At 39.1% G+C, this 20,532-nt stretch overlaps 1 protein-coding gene across 3 annotated transcripts in view; it reads left to right on the forward strand.

Annotated features, from left to right (window-relative positions):
* Nucleotides 1-20,532, forward strand: part of LOC124621758 (DENN domain-containing protein Crag) — a 315,880-nt gene that overhangs the window by 196,876 nt on the left and 98,472 nt on the right. For all 3 annotated transcript variants that reach the window (XM_047147171.1, XM_047147172.1, XM_047147173.1), the window contains 2 exons: nt 12,133-12,282; nt 16,858-17,045. In XM_047147171.1, coding sequence (XP_047003127.1) covers nt 12,133-12,282; nt 16,858-17,045 — 338 coding nt within the window. The remainder of the gene's footprint in view (nt 1-12,132; nt 12,283-16,857; nt 17,046-20,532) is intronic.

Below are 20,532 nucleotides of genomic sequence, written 5' to 3' on the forward strand. Positions count from 1 at the left end.
ATTAACCCAATCGCTGGTTCCCAAGCCTTGCTAAGATTATAGCCACAGTCACGGTTTATGAGGTCGTCATTGGTGCGAATTTCGATGGCCTCTCTAACAACGCTGTCCCAGTATCTCGACGTCTGTACCAGAATCCTCGTGCGGTCATGCTCCATGGCGTGATTTTCTGACAAACAATGTTCAGCGACCGCCGACTTGCTCGGATACATCAGTCGAGTGTGCCTCTGGTGTTCACGGCATCGATCCTCGACGGCATGCATCGTCTGACCAGTATACGACTTGCCACATTGACACGGAATCTGGTACACGCCGGCCTTCCTCAAACCGAGGTCAACTTTGACGCTCCCCACCAGTGCACGAGTTTTATTTGGAGAACAAAACACAGTTCCGACCCGGTGTTTCTTCAGAATGCGCCTTGATAACTTCAGGTTGGATGAGTCAGATATCATGGTGAGTTTTGACGTCGTTTCCTTGTTTACGAGGGTACCCCTGCGAGAGTCACTAGAATTGATTAGTCAGAAGTTTGACGAGAAGACCACTGAACTTTTTAGGCATGTCTTGACTTCCACGTATTTTCTTTTTAATGGAGAATACTATGAACAAACGGAGGGAGTCGCCATGGGTAGCCCACTCTCACCGGTGGTAGCGAATTTGTACATGGAGAACTTCGAGGAGGAAGCCCTGTCGTCATCCGTATGGAAACCTACTTGCTTTTTCCATTACGTGGATGACACGTTCGTCATCTGGCCATATGGTATAGATAACCTCCTTGACTTCCTTACACATCTAAACTCCATACACTCCAACATCAAATTCACTATGGAGACTGAAACGGAAGGTAAATTACCTTTCCTTGACGTCTTGGTCAAGAGAAGGGCTGACGGCACCCTAGGTCATGGGGTGTATCGGAAGACAACGCACACTGATCTGTATTTGCATGCAGACAGCTGCCACCACCCTTCACAGAGGAATGGGGTACTTAAAACTCTAGTACATAGGGCGCGCACTATCTCTGACGCAGAGAGTCTACCCCAGGAATTGGAACATCTGAGAACTGTATTTCGAAAAAATGGGTACTCAGAGTGGCAGATTCAACGTGCTCTCCGCCCAACCACTGCAGCACAACCTGTTGAGATGGATGAAGTCACGAGGGAGGAGGTAGGCACTGCATTTATTCCATACACAGGTGCACTCTACGGGGAAATCGCCCGCATTCTGAAGAAACACCGGGTCGGAACTGTATTTTGTCCTCCAAATAAAACTCGTGCACTGGTGGGGAGCGCCAAAGATGACCTCGGTTTGAGGAAGGCCGGCGTGTACCAGATTAGGTGTCAATGTGGCAAGTCGTATATTGGTCAGACGATGCGTACCGTCGAGGATCGATGCCGTGAACACCAGAGGCACACTCGACTGATGTATCTGAGCAAGTCGGCGGTCGCTGAACATTGTTTGTCAGAAAATCACGCCATGGAGTATGACCGCACGAGGATTCTGGTACAGACGTCGAGATACTGGGACAGCGTTGTTAGAGAGGACATCGAAATTCGCACCAATGACGACCTCATAAACCGTGACTGTGGCTATAATCTTAGCAAGGCTTGGGAACCAGCGATTGGGTTAATCAAGAGTAAGTCGAGCAAACATATAGTTGTGACGACCACGGCGGACAGAGCCATCACACCGACATCATCTCAGACGCCGTCGCAATCTGTTCCACCGCTCGACCATGGCGCGGGGCGCGGACGGCGGAGGGAGCGCGCCGCGGTCGGAGGGTATTTATATCGGCCGCCGCCGCGACCGAACCCAGTTCCCTCTGATCAGCCATAGCGTACGGATCTCCGTGCTGGCACGTTCACAGGAGCTCAGTCCGTCAGTTCACCTGATGATGGTGACATGTATGAAATATTGTGCCCGTTGGACACTATAGACCGGCAGCACACCCGTGGATATTTTGATTATGAGAAATGTATAGTCACGAGAAGACCAGTGTCCAAAGAACCACATGCTGCTACCAAGATGGGAGGTCATCGTGTTTGGCATGTGGCTCTGGCACATTGTACTACATCTGCAGCAGCAATTAGAGCAGTAGTTGGCACCACAGTGACACAGCGAACTGTTACATTTTGGTTATATCAAGGACAGCTCTGAGACAGATGCCCAGTAGCATGCATTCCATTAACCCCAAATAACCACTATTTGTGATTTCAGTACTTTGGTGTCAGGTGAGAACTCATCAGGGTGAAGATCTGTTGTGTTTCCTGGTAGAAGCTGATTCTGCTTCAGTGCTATTGATGGTCTTGTGTTGATTAGGTGGAGGCCAGTTGAGGGCCTGCAACCATCCTATCTGCATTCTAGACACACCAGACCTACACATGGAGTTATGGCCTGGGGTGAGATTTTTTATGACAGTAGGAGAACTGTTGTGGTAGTCCCACACACCATGACTGCAGAATTGTATGTCAGTTTGGTGATTCAACCTCTTGTGCTGCCATTCATGAATAGCATTCCAGAGGGTGTTTTCCATCAGGATAACGCTCGCCCACATATCGCTGTTGTAACCCAACATACTCTACAGTGTGTCAACATGATGCTTGGCCTGTTCAATTACCAGATCTGTCTCCAATTGAGCACATATGGGACATCAACGGACAACATCTCCAGCTTCATCCACAAGCAGCATTAACCATCACTCTACTGACCGGCCAAGTACAACAAGCTTGGAACTCCATCCCACAAATTGACATCCAGCACCTGTACAGCACAATGCATACATGTTTACATGCTTGCATTCAACATATTGGTGGTTATACCGGTTATTAATGTACCAGCATTTCACATTTGCAGTGGCTTATCTCGCACTTATGTTAACCTGTGATCTTGCAATGGTGATAACTTAAATATGTTACCAAGACAAATGTATTCGTAAACTTTCGTTCTCTACATCAATTATTTTTTGGTGTTGTGATTTTTTTTTTCTATCGATGTATTACGGATATCTTCATTTACTGATGTCTTATGCGGTAACTCCTCACTTAGGCAAAAAGAATTCATTACACAAAGAAGAGTAATTAGAATTATGTGCAAGGTTTATTCACATACCTCATGCATGCATCTTTTTAAGCAGTTAGGAACAGTAACCACAGTCTCAAACTACATTTATTCACCTACAAAATTTATCAGCAATTCAGCTCAGTTTAATTCACCTACAAAATTTATCAGCAATTCAGCTCAGTTTAATTCACCTACAAAATTTATCAGCAATTCAGCACAGTTTGAAAATAATAGATATTCACAAGTACAAACCTAGGAGGATAAATTATCTACGTCACCCTTTAATGAATCAAACTTTGGCAGAGAAACGGGTGAAATATGCACTTATAAAACTCTTTCATAATCTCCCCGTGGAAATAAAATGTCTGATAGATAGTAGAAGTGGTTTCAGATGTAGATTAAAGGTGTTTTTCCCCGTTAACAATTCATTCTACACTGTAGAGAAATTCTTGAATAGAAATAATTACTCATTCAGAAAAATCAGTAAATGGCCAGTGTATAGCTATATATCATATCTCGTGTGTGTGTGTGTGTGTGTGTGTGTGTGTTTTTGTTCTGTTGACATGTTTCACATCATAACAGTTATCATGAAAGTGATCTGTGCAACACCTTACTGACTCGAAACTCTTAGTTGTCTGTGAAAGATTTTGTGGATCTATGTATCTATCTCATAAAAAATTGTTTCTAATCCATTCAAAGACTTTATGAAAATCTGCATGTGTAAATACTGAATGCAGAGGTCATTCATACTGATAGATAACTCCATAGCATTTGGGGGAATAGAGAACCATTATCATCTTACCCATTTGCAGAACAACATTGGCTCAGTTTCATGTTAGTGAATAGGCTGATTTTGGTCTATACTTGCATTTTTGGTTTGAGGATCATAATGAACCAACTTTTGATCACCAGTCACATCATCTCATGTCGAAGAGCTAGTAATCTTGGTAGAACCTTTCTTCATGCTGCCTGTACAAAATTGTGACCACACCACTTTGGCAAATACTTGATGACTCTGTCTGTGCCTTAATTGCTATTTGGTGATATTGCTGTGCAGTACAGGGGGTGTGCTTGTTGTGACCTCTTTCCCAGCTGATCAGTGTGCCACAGCATCCTGATTTGAACACAAAATGCTGATCTACCTGAAACTTTATATCATTAACTAGCAATTGATCACGGAAGATTGTCATCATATTGCTCTTATAGCACTTAATAAATTTTCATAGTGGATTTCTGCAGACAGACATTTTGATATCATATAATGCGTACTGGAAATTGTCCCTATTTTCTAGAAATAAGTATTATTTGCTTTTCGGTTACAATATTGGGAAAAGAATAGTTGCTACTCACTGTGTAACCGTGATGTTGAGTCACAGATAGGGCCAACAAAAAGACTGTCAGAAAGTGAGCTTTCAGCTAGCAAGGCCTACACACACACACACACACACACACACACACAAATGCAACTCACACACACATGACCACAGTCTCTGGCTGCTGATGCATCCAGAGACTGCGGTCGTGTGTGTGTGTGTGTGTGTGTGTGTGTGTGTGTGTGTGTGTGTGTGTGATGTTGTCTATTTCCAATGTAGGCCTTGTTGGCCAAAAGCTCATTCTCTGACAGTCTTTTCATTGTGCCTATTTGCGACTCAGCATCGCCAGTTTGTGGTGAGTAACAACTATCCTTTTCATAATAGTGTTACCGTCCTTCCTGGAATGTGCACTGTTTATTTTTATGTCACATTTTTATGGCTTTATTGTTACGTAGAAGCATTCATTTTGGTTTAGATATCTCATGTGCCCTATTATCACAACATCAGCACCATATGTAAACTACACGAGATGAAAATATTTATTTTCACTCTATATTGAACTGTCCTTGTAGATGTTGGGCTTATTACTCACAGGACCATGGTTTTATGTGCAGAAAAAATACTTAATGCCATATATTTTAGTAATTCAAAAATTTTATCACTAATCAGTAGTATAAATACAGTATAATTTATTGCATTATTTTCTCTGTGCACCGTCATTGAATCGTCCAGAATATTTCGAGTTACACCACATTCTAGAATAGCACTGAGTCAATAATATGAGTCTAATACAGGTATATTGATCAGATTAACTGCATACCTGGTAGATTATCACGGTGTTGCTGTTGTTTGTTTCAACCCAGATACATCTTTAATACATATACGTAATGTTTTTATAGCTTGTTTTTACTCACTATAATGAACAGTACAGATTTGAAAGTATTGTTGGCTCATGACCACTAGTAACACAAATGTAAATTTTAGAATTTATTCTTAAATTCATTTCAGCTTGTCAGCACATTGTAGAGTGCATTATCGATGAGGCACTATGAATTAGAGCATACAACAATTCTGTAGTTGTGTTATGAACTGAACGTTTACATGAAAATATCATTAAATGAAGGGTGGTATGAGTTTAATATTGAAATTTACAGTGGCTGGGTTGCAGTTTACTATCTTGCACAAAAGAAATGATACTCTTAATGTTACAAACAGTAACTACTGTTTACCATGACACATTACTGCATGGCTATTTTTCAGGCTTGAACTGCATGCTTACACAGTGAAAAGTTTAGGCACAAGATATAAATCAGAGTGTGAGGGACAGAGCAGATTCTTACAAACATGTTCTTGCACTCCGCTGGAAGGCAAAAGCTGTGTGGCTCCTTATTGAAAGGAACATGCAGAAATTTTCAAACAGTTGAAGAAAAGACTGCAAAGTGTGTGTACTCACAGTACTTTGAAAGTGACTATACATGGTAGGAATAAAAAATTTGTGGTATCCTTCTCTTTCCTTTTATGTCATTGTAAGCAACATTCCTTCTGAAGAGCATCAAAATGTGACTGTAATAAATTACTCATCCACTGCCAGCAGTTTACACCATTAAATATGTCGCAGCATAGGAACACGTGCGAGATCAAAACAACTTTGTACTAATGTGTTATAAAAAGAGTTAATAGTAATGTAAACAGTCTCATTTGTTTTGTTTCAAGGTGGGATGTTTAATGTAAAGTTCCTGATCCACCATTTCTTTATGGTAGTTTCAAATCTCATACTGTGACATATTCACATTGAATAAATAAAACATTAACATCTTCCCTAAAATATTATGTTGTACTGCTTCATTCATCCAACCTTGTTCAAAAGATCCCATCATAAAGAAGCAGTTTCAGAAGTGTGGGATAAGTTAGGTTATTCATTACCAGAAAGAAGTAACTTTCAGAAACCTGCCAATTTGCTTCTACGATTTTTTTCAGTCGTTCCTGTCGCTTATTTTGCTTCTTTCAGTAATTTATGTATGTGAAGTTATTCTGTAATTTAGAGACAGTGTTAAACTGTAGATTACCCCATAATTAGGAATGTCAATTCCTTCAACAGGATCATGCCTAGCAAAGCACTGCAGTGTTAAAGCCAACGTTCAGGTGGATGACAGTTTTACCTGTTTATATTAACATTAAGTCCATTAAGTGTCATTAAACTGTTATGTTATGTTCAGTTAATGCTTACATGGGCTATAAATGAACAATAGTTGTCAGAAAGCCACTACTTAACATCAGTTATACTGTACAGCATATGTTTAGCTCCTAGTGTAATGATCAGAAAGTAGATCTTATAAATGCTGTCAGAACAGAGGCCTGGTAACATCATTGTCATTTGTCATTTTGGTAACAGGAATGTCCACTAAGATATGTTTTTAATTTGCAATTATTTTCAATTTTTAGCTGTATGGCAGCTGATATTTTATCAAAACCTTTGCACCAGAATACAGAATTTATCTCTAAAATGAGGAAGCGAAGGAAGCCAACTCTATACTTTTGTATGTTGTATTGTTACGTAAATCACAATTCATGTGAAATTGACTGTTATCAACAAATCCATTAAGGGGCAAGGGTACCCGGCTATAAGTATAAAAATTCCAAAGGCTTTGAAGGGACCTCAGCAAGAAATGCAATATTTACTTTATGCATGATTCCTACTCATATTTGTTTCGCTTGACAGTTAATTTAATGAATAAAGATAATGTTCCATTTACATCCTAGGGATCATCTCCTCCTCCCCCCACCCCTTCTCTCTCTCTCTCTCTCTCTCTCTCTCTCTCTCTCTCTCTCTCTCTCACTGTGTGTGTGTTTGTGTGTGTGTGTGTTCTCCCACCCCACCACACACACACACACACACACACACACACACACACACACACACACACACACACAAATAAAATATTGCCACAACATAGCCCCCAACTGGGTTACATTGGGTATTCTATTATAGTAACTGGTATTTGTGTTCATTGCTGGTAACTATAACTGTTTTATTTTAGTATTTAGTAATATTAAAATATCTCTAGTCACTGTTTTTTGTAACATAACTACTTAGGCTTCTGCGGTTAGTGTCATGATTATTAAAATTCTTCTGAATATTGTACTGCATCATTGTATGAAATACAATGGAAAATCCAGGATGGAATGTAACAATATTATGAGAAGGGAAGTTGCATCTCCACTATATGGGGGTGAGTGGCACCTTTCCTTCTCACAATATTGTATAAAATACTTCAGTTATAAACTACAAAACCAATGTTTTGACCGAATTACAAAGGCCCTCGTCAGGGCAAGACAATGCAGTACGGTTGAAACATTGGTTTTACAATTTATAAGTAAAGTATTTTATGCAATGACAAGGTACCACACCCAGAAGACTTTTAATTGTAACTGTTGTTTTTGTTATGTCTGATGCATTCATGAACTAAAGTCAATTTCCAGTATCTACAATTTTTGCCTTACATTTGTTTCACTTTTCCAAGCAAGCATTGAATCAAATTAAAGAACTATAAAACTTTTGAGAATGGCATCCCAGTTGAAACTGAATGTAAAATTCTGAATAAAAATTGGTGTCATTTAACTTGGCTCTTTCTTTCCAAAACTGTTTCCTGCATTGATGAAAAATTCTCCAGGTTTGCGTTAGCTCATCGTAAAAGTTGACATTTTCCTAATTTGTTATTCCTTATTATGCTTATTTTTGCTGTACATTCATGGATGTTATTAAGTGAAGATAATTTTCTAGCTGTACAGTGTATGCATTTATATTATGTTGCCACGTGCTGTGCTGCATACAATGTGGTGTAGTGGTTAGCCCCATGACTGGCATGCTGCGGATCACTAGTTAAAACCCAACCACCAGGAATTATTCGGTAATAAGTGTTAACCATTAGTGGAAGTTTCTGAAAATTTCTTATGTTTGTAATATTTGCTTATTCTGGAATATTCGGTGTCTGTATGAGTAGCCGTGCTCTCCATCCAGGAGTTAGGTGCTGCTCTATCTGTATATTGGTGTTCATAATAAACATCCTTTCAGTGGTAAGTGTTGCACTTCATTGACGACCATACTTTTGGATTTGTACATATCCACAGTTATGATGTGACAACATGATCTATATATTATTACAAAGTGGAGGTAGATGTCATGAAGTGACACTGAATAAGGATTTGTATGGTAAAAGTAAGTTTAATTCCTCAGCTTTGATAAGTTTTTCTAATTTAAGTTTTTGTTAATTATGTCTAAAGTTTGTTGCATTGCTACAGTTCCTTGTAGAGTTACAATATTAACTGACTGCTGTCTTCACTAGATGTATGTGTCTCTGTAATTAGCTTGGTGAATTTTCTGCTATTCTTTATGGTTGTGTTGTGTTCAGATATGTACCCCTTTTTCAGGAATTACAGAGATTCTTAATGGACTGCAATCCTTTTCAACTCTGGGTTTAAGAATTTTGTGCTGTGCTTATCATATCCCTAGTTTCCTTACTGAGTAAAATATAGTTACTGTTCTTCATGGCTTCTTCGATGGACCTCTGAAAATTTTTTGCACGTACCCAGTCACCTGCATTGGGATGGATGCATTACAGTTTTGCTTTCAATATTATCACATTATTAGCATTTAGTTTGAAACTTCCTGGCAGATTAAAACTGTGTGCCCGACCGAGACTCGAACTCGGGACCTTTGCCTTTCGCGGGCAAGTGCTCTACCAGCTGAGCTACCGAAGCACGACTCGCGCCCGGTACTCACAGCTTTACTTCTGCCAGTACCTCGTCTCCTACCTTCCAAACTTTACAGAAGCTCTCCTGCGAACCTTGCAGAACTAGCACTCCTGAAAGAAAGGATATTGCGGAGACATGGCTTAGCCACAGCCTGGGGGATGTTACCAGAATGAGATTTTCACTCTGCAGCGGAGTGTGCGCTGATATGAAGTTTGGAAGGTAGGAGACGAGGTACTGGCAGAAGTAAAGCTGTGAGTACCGGGCGTGAGTCGTGCTTCGGTAGCTCAGCTGGTAGAGCACTTGCCCGCGAAAGGCAAAGGTCCCGAGTTCGAGTCTCGGTCGGGCACACAGTTTTAATCTGCCAGGAAGTTTCATATCAGCGCACACTCCGCTGCAGAGTGAAAATCTCATTCTGGAAGCATTTAGTTTCCTAATGATTTTTTGCTGTCTTCCTCTCCTTTACGTGGTCGTGCGGTAGCGTTCTCGCTTCCCACGCCCGGGTTCCCGGGTTCGATTCCCGGCGGGGTCAGGGATTTTCTCTGCCTCGTGATGGCTGGGTGTTGTGTGCTGTCCTTAGGTTAGTTAGGTTTAAGTAGTTCTAAGTTCTAGGGGACTGATGACCATAGATGTTAAGTCCCATAGTGCTCAGAGCCATTTGAACCATTCCTCTCCTTTAGCGTGAGTGAATAAGATTGTTAAAGCCTAGCTTGGAAGCCACAGCAGTCATATGTTCCATGGTTTGTTGATACAATTTAGGTCAGATACTTTCATGTACAAAGCACAGAGATTTTGTGATTTATAAAGCAAATACAAGTTGTGTTGAGTACAGAAGTTTGGGATTTTTATTTATCAGTTTTACTTAATATTGTAGTTACAGTTTCATAAGTTTGTTGTGATTTTGTTTTATCCTCTCTGCTAAAATGAACAGCTTATCTCTTGTGAAGTTCTCTATATGTTTGTATTCCAGTGTGCATATATGTGCCAAGCTGCAGTTACAATGCGTATACTACTGTCCCATTGAGATGATGGGTCATTTTGTAAAGTGAACTTATTTCATTTGTTAGCCTTGATTTTTGAGCAACAGTTAAAACTCTTCTGGTATTTGTCATTTTGTTTGAACATTATCTTCACATGGTTTGATGTTAAACTTTCAGTGTGACAAATTATTTGGAGTCTAATATGCATTACTGTTTTGTCATCTGTACAGATTTTTTCCTAAATTTGTGTATTGTCCATATTACCTGCCAAGATATTCTTAAATCGTTAACATAAGAAGTCAGGATGTAAAATTATATAATAAAAAGTATTTTTACTCAATAACATCCATAATTGTGCAGATAAAATATGTGTAATGAAAAATAGGAAGTTGTAAGGTTGCTAAGGAGTCATGTATGATGTTATGACAAGTATCACTAATGTTGTGTTTGAATGCAGATGAAGTCCCTTTTCAATGGTGCAAGTGTAAAGACAGAGATGAGGTAATCATTATAAATTCATATTCGTAATTTTTGTTTCACTTTTTGCATTCTGTTTCATCCATGAAGCCATTCTCACAAAATTAATGACTGTCCCTTTTTTTTTTAAAAAAAAAAAAAAAAAAACCTATGTGGAAAACTGAAGCATATGTAAACTGTAGAAACGCAAACTTTAGTCTTTGAAAGTGGAATTTAATGTTTAATTTTGAATCACATGTAATAGAAACAACAGTGGTTGGATATTTTTTAATATTGTGAAATATTCTAACCAAAGATCTGTATACAAAGCAAATAGTGAAAAAGAAAACTAAGGATAAATTTGAAAAAGAAGTTAAAGTTCATAAAAAGTAATAAAACCTTGAGGTACACCTATGACATTTAAATTCTGTCATAGGCTGTAAAAGATCTGATAGATCAATTTAATTAAATGAAAAGTATCTAGAAAAGAGGTTGCAAGGCAAACATCAACAGAAGCCAAAGGAGGGTAAGAGAGAGATGTCAAATTAATCAGGTCATGCTAGGGAATTATATTAAGAAACAAGATTCTAAAAGCAATAGATGAAATCTGCTGTTTCAGCATCAAAATAAATGATGGCTGAAATTGGGAGGATACAAAATGCAGACTGTCGATAACAAGAAAAACATTTCTGAAAAAGAGAAATTTATTGACATCAAATGTAAAGTTCAATATCAGAAAGTATTTTTCTGAAGATATTTTTCTGGTGTGTAGCCTTGTACAGTAATGAGACATGAGTGATAAGCTATGCAGACAAGAAGAAACTGGAGGCTTTTGATATGTGGTGCTAGAGAAGATTTTGGGGATTTAATGGGTAAATCAGATTGCGAGTTTAAAGATAGTTAATTGAATTAGGGAAAAATGAAATTTATGATATAACCTTGCTAATAAAGGAATAGTTTGATGGCACACACCCTGAAGCATCCAGGAATAGTTTGGTAATGAAGAGAAGTAAGCAGGGGCAGGGGGCTGAGAGGAATTTTAAAGGGAGACCCAAGCTTGATTGCAGTAAGCAGGTTCAAGTTGATTTAGACTGGAGTAGTTATGTAGAGATGAAGAAGAAGGGACAGGTTGATAGAATACATCCTGTGGAACAACAAATCTTCAATTTGGTAATGGGAGTTATTCATGGTGGGGGGGGGGGGGGGGGGGGGGAGATGTTACAAATTGTTGAGGTAGGCTGACTTGACTCGGTAAGCATGGGCAGTGAATGTAGATAGTGGAAGTTATGCATAGATGAAGAGGATAGATTAGTGTGGAGAGTGCATCACATCACTTCACATCATCATCTTGGTTTTGGGTATTTACTAATTTAGATGGTCCGTTGTAAGGATTCCTTACTTATAATATTACTGTTCATATGCAAGCTAGCAGTGACTAATTTTCATATGCAAACAATTATCCCTCATCTAAAGGTACATTTTGATTTATTTCTGCATAAGTCTGTAATTTAAAAGTATTACTGTTTTAGTATCTGTATATTTGGAAAAAATGGATTCATATTTTGACTATTATTTTTTTCTAGTCCCAGCAGTTTGACTTCCAAAAAATCAAATGAATTATTAATTGGAGGCCTCAATAGCCTGAAGTCTGCAGCTACTTCAGTTGCTAAGAAATTTGATGAAATTAAAGAAGCAATATCTGCCAACTCCACACCTGTAAAAGGAGTAGTTGGGTATGGTGAATTACAACATTTCTGAATATTCTTTGAATGTAACATAGTTTTTCATGTATTTTGAAGTTAAACCTACAGAGGCTAACTGTTTCTTATTTTCAGGTATCTAAATTATAATCTTACTTGTTACAAATAATGAATTTGGTGTGTACATTAACCTGGCTTTTAGGTAGACTTGCCAATAAACTTCTTAACAATAATTCAGCTTTTTTCCTGCCCACATATGTATGAAATTGACTTCTAGCTTTTAACTGATATCAGACTTTATCATGCAAGAAGACAGTTTTCTAGCTAAGAAAACTTGTAGAAAGGAAAAGCTTTGATTATTCAGATTACATCTGATGGCTACAATCGTTAAAGGAAACAAAGTGGCCAATCATATCCTGACATTTGCATTGAATGTAAATAAATAATTTTAAAAACTCTTCAATATGTGGCAAAAAATTGAGAATTGATTCTCAGCTTTGGTGCTCAGTTTCTGTTCATTCTCTTATTATTCGACATATTGTGTACACGTGGTACTCTGCAACACTGAAGTATTTGAGGGGAAGAAAAGAGATATTACCACAGAGAAGCTGCGTCCTGTCTTTAATTTATTCAATAATTAGTTGCTACAGCATTATCATCACCTGATTTTGTTGTGTGGTGTGAAACATCATATACTGTATATAGGGTGTTTGACTGTTAGACACAAATGAAAGGTGCGAGTAGAGGACAGTGAAACAAGCAAATATTGTAATAAACACAAGCTGATGTACTACTTTGATGATGTACCTTATGGTGAAAAGATTAGTCTGTGGTACATAAATGATGTGCTGCTACACTTTCGTGTGACTATTCAGGAATAAATAGCGTGAATCTTTGTCAACAAGTGTATTGATCATGGCTGAACAATGACATGGCCTCCCAGGTCCCCCAACATGAATCTGTTGGCTCTTTTTTTGTATGGCAGTATTTAAAAGCTTTGGTGTATTCCAGATCTCTTGATAATGTTGATGAACTCTGGGGAACACGTTGTGGATGGTTGTCAGTGCCTTTGAAATATGGCTGGGATTTTTTAATTTTTACAGGCATCGATAAGATGATGTGCTGATGCCAGCTTGCACATGAATGGTGGCCATGTGGTACACTTATTGTAAAGTGTTTGTTCTCAAGCGCGTATCTGCAATTTGGGTCCTCAGGGACTCTGTTGTATGGTGATTGTGTACTTGATCACAATACATCATACTGGGGAAAGCATTGGTTTGTACCTATGATTACTAGGATTATTTGCTTGTTTCTTTGTCATTCAAGAACGTGTTTCATTGTACCCATGATAGTAAACTATTCTGTATGTGCACTGCAACTCACAGTTTCATTTGGACTTTTTTTTGTACCTCTCTCTTGCAAAGCTTATGGATTTCATAGACTAAATGATTTATACAGGTACATATACAATTACTTATCAAGTGATTCATGATGCATGATGCCAGTGACTTGGTAAAATGTCTTAGTTATGTTGACTAGGTGAGGACAATGATGTTGAAACTAATCCTTGAATAAAGTCAAGTCATGTTGCAGCTTCTTTGCAGCCATGTCTTCCCTTTTCAAATTATTTCATATTACAGCCTGAGCAGTGTAATTTTGCTTTAGTATTGAACTTTAGACAATTTGGAAGTATAAAGTGTATTAAGAATATGATTCGATATCTTGTAAACAAGACATAATATTTGCTTCGCATGATTGACACCAATATTTTTCATCTGTTTGTGGATACTCAGAAGTAGGAAAAGTAATTATAACACCTTGCTTAATCTTGATTGCAGAAATGAATAAATAAACTACTTTGCAGAAAGACGTGTGTTGTTGTAACTCTTCAGGCTTTCCCGGCGATCTAATGACATCTTGGGTTGTCGGGTGTTCTGCCGGATATCAGCGTCGTACTTGCACGATATTTTGGTCACGTAGCTCGTAACCTTCATCAGGTGCGACCTGAGACTGCTCCTCGAGTGGACCTGGTCCAGTATTTATGCCTATGGCCTTCCCCTTCCACCAACGGCTGCAGGCACTTCCTCTGTGGTCCGCGCCCATTCCCTGCGACCTGCTGGAGCGTTGCTGCTCCATTTTCCGTCCGCTGCGGTTCTAGGTGTTCCCTCTGCGGTCCGCGCCCACCAACCCCACTCCTGGGGGTTTCATCTACGGTCTGGGGTACCAAGCGTTCCCCCTGCGGTCCGCGCCCGCTCACCACGACCTGTTGGAGCGTTGCCGCTCCGTTCTTCGTCCACTGCGGCTCTGGATGTTCCCTCTGCGGTCCACGCCCACCAGTCCCACTTCTGGGTGTTCCATCTTCGGTCTGGTGCTCCTGGCAGTCCGTCAGGGGCTCGTTTTCCATCTCCATGTCTCTGGTTCTTCTGTTTGTGCAGTGTTGCAGCTGGCCCCGTTGCTCCTTTAACACACACACACACACACACACACACACACACACACACACACACACACACACACACACACAGACACCATTCACTCACTCACTCACACACAAGCAAGCACACCTCATGCACACATGACCACTAACTTCAGCATTCCAGCCCGAGATGCTGGAGTTAGCGGTCGCGCGTGTGCATGAGGTGTGTGTGTGTGTGTGTGTGTGTGTGTGTGTGTGTGTGTGTGTGTGTGTGTGTGTTTCACAGATGAAGGCTATAGCCAAAAGTTTTATGTAAGTGTCTTTTTAATTGCGCCTGTCTGCAATTTGTATCTTCTTTAAGGTCAGTAGCAGTCTATCTTTTTCCTATGTTGTTGTCTACACACATTTCACATATACTGAAAACTGACAACAACAGATACAATAATACACCAGGCATCAAATCACCCGAACTCACACAAACAAACAAACAGCACTTAGATACATATTAGAAATCAGGAATATACCAACTGAAGTGTGACACATTTGATGGAAGACATGTATATCATGCCAGGAGAACATTTTACACCGAGCATGGATGTATAGAACAACTTTTGCAGAATGCTTACAACACCAACACAAAATTTCCACTGAAGACACAGACATGACAATCATAAGGATAAACAACAACAAAAAACACCTTCTTACCTGTGAGAAAACTACCACATTCAGAAAACATAATGTAAAAGAAATAGCTCATAAATGATCAGACCAACCTGGCAAACCACACACTCTTTAAACTATTAAGCGGGTATCAAAAAGTTTGCATTTGAGGCTATTGCCGCAGTGTATAAGCATCATAGCATGACTCCAAAACAGGTAAATAAACATGGGAGTAGTGTGACATTTAAGTCTTTCCAACATGCACATAGTAAATGCAAAAACCCAAACTACGGCAGCATTCTTACCTAATGTACACAAATAGGCCAGCATGCTGTTATTCTTTTCTTAGCTGCTGAAGAACAAACACCAGTAGACTTCCATTGCAGAACGAAAAATTTGTATGGGGCAACATATCTGTTGAAAACCACCATTGTGGAATGACAACTGCAACAAGGGATGCAAATGTCGTAATGCAGAAGTTATACCAACTCAAGTGGGAGACACTCATGCACGTGCCCTACAATGCTGATCTCTCACCATGCTATTATCAAGCCTTTGGCCCCTTGAAAAAAGCCTTGAAGAGTCAATAATTCCTGTTGGACGAGGATGTGCAGTAGGCAGTTGTGAACTTGTTTGCACTGGAGGACACTGTGTTTGACCAAACGGGAAACATCAACCTGGTCATCGGTGGTATGATTGCCTCAGCGCTCAAGGATATTTTGCCTGATTGGCATACTGCTTCTGGACAGTATGGAAACTTTTTGATTGCACCTTATAATAGACCAGTTACATACAGACATAAAGTTCAGACTTAATCATTTGCTATTGCTTAACACCATCTGTGAGTATTTGTGTAGGTCACATTGTAACAGCTTTTCTCTGTAACCAATAAAAATTGGACACATGTTATATTAAGTGTTTTATTCGAATTAGTGTATACTATCACCTCTTAAAATATTTACTATTCCTCCTGAAACATCCTGTTTATAAATGTACTGTATGTTGTATTATACTGTATACTGTATAATGTCTATAGCCTATCATGGAATGTTACGAATTTTCTGTTCACCAGAGTAGGTATGTTTGTGTGGTAGTGGTCTCTTTGTGATTGTAACTAGCTTTCAATAACTAACCACTGCATTATATCACTCAATATGTGCATGTTTCCAGTATGCTTCTCTGTTGCCAACTTGTGAAACTTTCCTTAATCTCAGTTAGCTTCTGTATTCTATAATTTATTGTGGATATTGGTTTTAACACTCACAACCCTTCAGAGTTTTGATAGCAGTTACTCTTCAACTAATTTCTTGCAGTTATTAATTGTTTCTCATTTCCCTGAAGCTTCCCAAGAAATGCTCTTTCTGTAGTAATCACAGATTTTGTTTATTGATCAGGTATATAATGGATAGGAATTACATATTTCTGATTTATGCTCTGAATTCTATCTTAAGTTTCAGTGCATTGTGATATACCCCTGCTTTGTTACACCCTGGTTTGAGTAAAAAAATTTCCATTTCATATTTTTATGACAGGCAGGGATATCAACCTGAATATGAGAACCAATATCTTGAGGATGAGTCAGTTGACGTAACAGCTGCTGTGCCTGAGAGTAGCAGGAGGATATCTAGTGAATTCTCATACCTTGATTCACGTAGTAATTTATGGGAGTTATTTGGTGATGGCAGCAGGAAAGGAAGTTCCACGAATCTTCACCCACTTGGTGAGATTAATTTTTAATTTTATTCTTTTTTCTTTTGAATTAAAATCATTCTGTATAGTATTATATAAGCTGTTCTATGTATCTTTGTTCATATATTCATTTGCTCATTTCTTCATACGCTTAACCAGAGCTTGGTAGTATTAGGCATATTCCTCTAATTTATGATGTTTAAATGACCTCTTGCGGAAAACCAAAATAATTCTTTTTGCTGATTATGCAAGCTTCACACTCGTGATTTGTTAAGTAAGACACATCTACTAGCATTGAATTGCATCCCCTTTTTGCCCTGACGATGGCAGTCTCATTGGTGTCTTATCACAGCATGGCCCTGAGAGACAATAAGGTATTGAATAACCATCTTGATCCTTGACCACTAGACCACTGCACTAGCTGATAAGTTTTAATCAAAGCAGGATCCAAGATATGTACATCTAGCTTATTGGAGTTCTAAATGTGTTGAATAGGTTTGATGCCCACATTCAAAGGCATTAATCAAAGCTGGATCCAAGGAATGTATATCTAGTTCACTGGTCTCCTAGATATGCTGAATAAGTTTGACATCAGTGGAACAAGATTGCACAAACGTTGCCTTTGTACTGTTTTTTCTTGCTCAAGGTCAGATTACCTGGGAAGTGCTGCAGTTGGAAACACAGTTGCATAGATCCCTGTAGTATTCACATATGAAAGAAAATAACAAACTATCCCAGGATCCGTTCTGTCCCTTGTAAAAATCATCTCTACAACCTGCTGGAACAGTGCCTTTTGGAAAGTGGAATGCATTACATCATGAGATTTCTGCGTAGTATGCCTTTCTTTTAGCATATATAGCAATATGTACTGCAACTAATCAGACCACACAATCCATGTTTTGTGCATCCACTGTGCACACTAATCTCTGTGTCTATTGGCATGGGCTGAGCAAAGAAGGGGGTCAGAGGCTTCTGTCCCCACAATGAGGTGGTGGTTTTGGGTGACATGGCTGCTCATTAGTTGTCCATCAGTGAGTATTCTGCTTCACTGTGATCCATCAATCCATTGTTACAATCTGTGCTAGTTGATAGCAAAACCTGTCTTCAATACATGATTGATGGATAGGTAACTCAGGTAGTGATGATTTTCCCTAAATAAAGGTTCTCGCAGTACACTTGGATTTGGGGTTGTGGTGTAGTGCCTACATGATCTAGGAGTCGTACTATCCTGTTCATGTCATACAAGTTGCCAGTATATGGATAACATCCCAGTCATGTGAAACACCAAGCTGTTGCATTTGCACTGGCAACAGCAACACCCTTTTCTAGGCAGTTATTAACTGGTTCTCGGAAAATAAATAGTCACTTAACGTGGATAATGCACAGAATTTCAACTTTGTATAGTGCAATCCCTGATGATGGCTAACCCCATGAGAAAAATGCGTGATGTTAAGAAGAATTCGACTGCTAGATGGTAAACTTGTTGGTTTACTGATACACAACTGTTTTCATGGCCTAAAGCCACATTACCAGGTCCAACAGTGTTAAAAGGTCATCGATGTACCCATTGCTCTTAGTAAAGATACATTATTCACTGTTTATTATCAACATTATGCTAGTGAACGAAGGGTGACAAAGACGTGATCCATTAATTTTGTGAAAATTGCTATTGTGTCGATCACATAGTCTCTTGTTTTAAGGTTTACCAGCATCAGTGTGATGGCAGGGTCGTCCAGTGTTCAGGAAGAGTAGGAGCAGTCCACACAAGCGATGAGTCCATCGTAGTTGCTGTGTGGGTGTTTCTACTCTTCCCAACACCAGCTTGCCCTGCCATCACCCTTGCTGTGCCATCACCCCGATGCAGGCAAGTTTTAAAACAAGGTTCTATAATGACAGTATCCATGCACCTGCAATTTTAATGAAATTAATGGATCATATCTTTGTCATCCTTTGTTTGCTAATGTAATGCAGACAATATTCACTGAATAATATTTCTTGACAGGGGCAGTGAGTATGCGTATGACCTTTTAACACTGTTGCATCTGATGGTGCTGCTTTAGCCCATGAACCAATTTGTGTTTCAATAAAATAACAATTTTATCATCTGTCAGCCAAATTATTCTGAACATCATGCCCTTTCACAGCTGCGGGTGCCCAGAATATAAAATACTTTACAATGAAATGAATAACTCTAGCTGCATTGGTATTATACACAGTGTAAATTTTAAGTTGGCAAACCAGAATAACTCGAAAAATAAGCTTCACACGAAAAAATGTGTAGAATTCAAAGTTGATTATTTTTTAGGGGGACATCTGCTGGTGCTAAAATTAGCACGCCATCCCAGCCCCCTGGGGGTGGGGCAGGAGGGAACTTTAAAATTTCAAATGGGAACACCCATTTTTATTGCAGAATCAGATTCTACGTAAAAAAAACTACATACATTTTGTCTTAAACATTTGTTTTGATACTTGTTAGTTGGCGCTGTAATTCAAGAAATTCCATGTTCTCAATTTTGCGTGGAAAATGGTTATGGATAAATGAAAAATCTTACTTCACTAAAACTAAAACTCTCCCTCTCTCCCCATAGGGTGGGGATTGAGAGAGAGGAATTAGAGTTTTGCAAATGTTGACTCAAATAATAATTTTTTCCGCAGATTCAAATAAGTTTTGTTTGTTTTGTGGCCATGAGGCCACACAACTTTTAATTATCAAACAAATCATCTGACTAGCTAACTAACCACAATCCTACTTACTAATGAGTGAACTCATTAACCCACAGAGTAAACAAAGTAAAAGACTAAAAGTATTCCCCTTTAAAATTTGGTGATCCTGAAAAGGAATGGTTGGTTTCATTTTATTGTTGATTATCTGCAAGTACTTGCAAGTAAATGAATTTTGGGGTGCTTGTTTCCAGTGAGTCCCCTTGCATCTCACTTTCACCAAACGTTAACTGACAAAGGTCGCTGATGGTTGACTTCTCGAATCCAGTGTGGGTTCTGATCACTCCAGTAATGCATGTTATGGCGATTAACTTCGGCAAAAAAGTTTTGGTTTGTTTGCATCCACTGAACTTCCCAGTGACAAAACATTAGGTGGTTTTGGAAGTCATCACCAAGTAGTTCCTGATGCATGGATACATGGTATGGATGAAATTTGTGGAGCTTCAGGATTTTCCAAACACTCATGTGTGAAATTCCTGATTGCCTTGATATTTCTCTTATACTTGCATGTGGATTATGAGCCACAGCAGCTAGGACTGCCACTTGTTTGTTTTCTCCACAAACAGAGCTGCACGGGTTCTTTTTTTCAGGTTCACACTACCTTCCGGAGTAAATTGTTTAATAACTCGAACAAAAGAGGACCGTGATTGAACTTGGTGAGGAAAATGCTGCGCATAAAGTGCGACTACTGCATCGTTAAAATTTCTGCCACTTTCTCCATAAATGTACACCATCTCAATTGTTTCTTCCACGGAAAGATAGTTCATAGTGTCATATGCCACCTATTACTCTCAAGA

The sequence above is a fragment of the Schistocerca americana genome, chromosome 7 (genome assembly GCF_021461395.2).
Source record: "Schistocerca americana isolate TAMUIC-IGC-003095 chromosome 7, iqSchAmer2.1, whole genome shotgun sequence".
Classification (NCBI taxonomy): domain Eukaryota; kingdom Metazoa; phylum Arthropoda; class Insecta; order Orthoptera; family Acrididae; genus Schistocerca; species Schistocerca americana.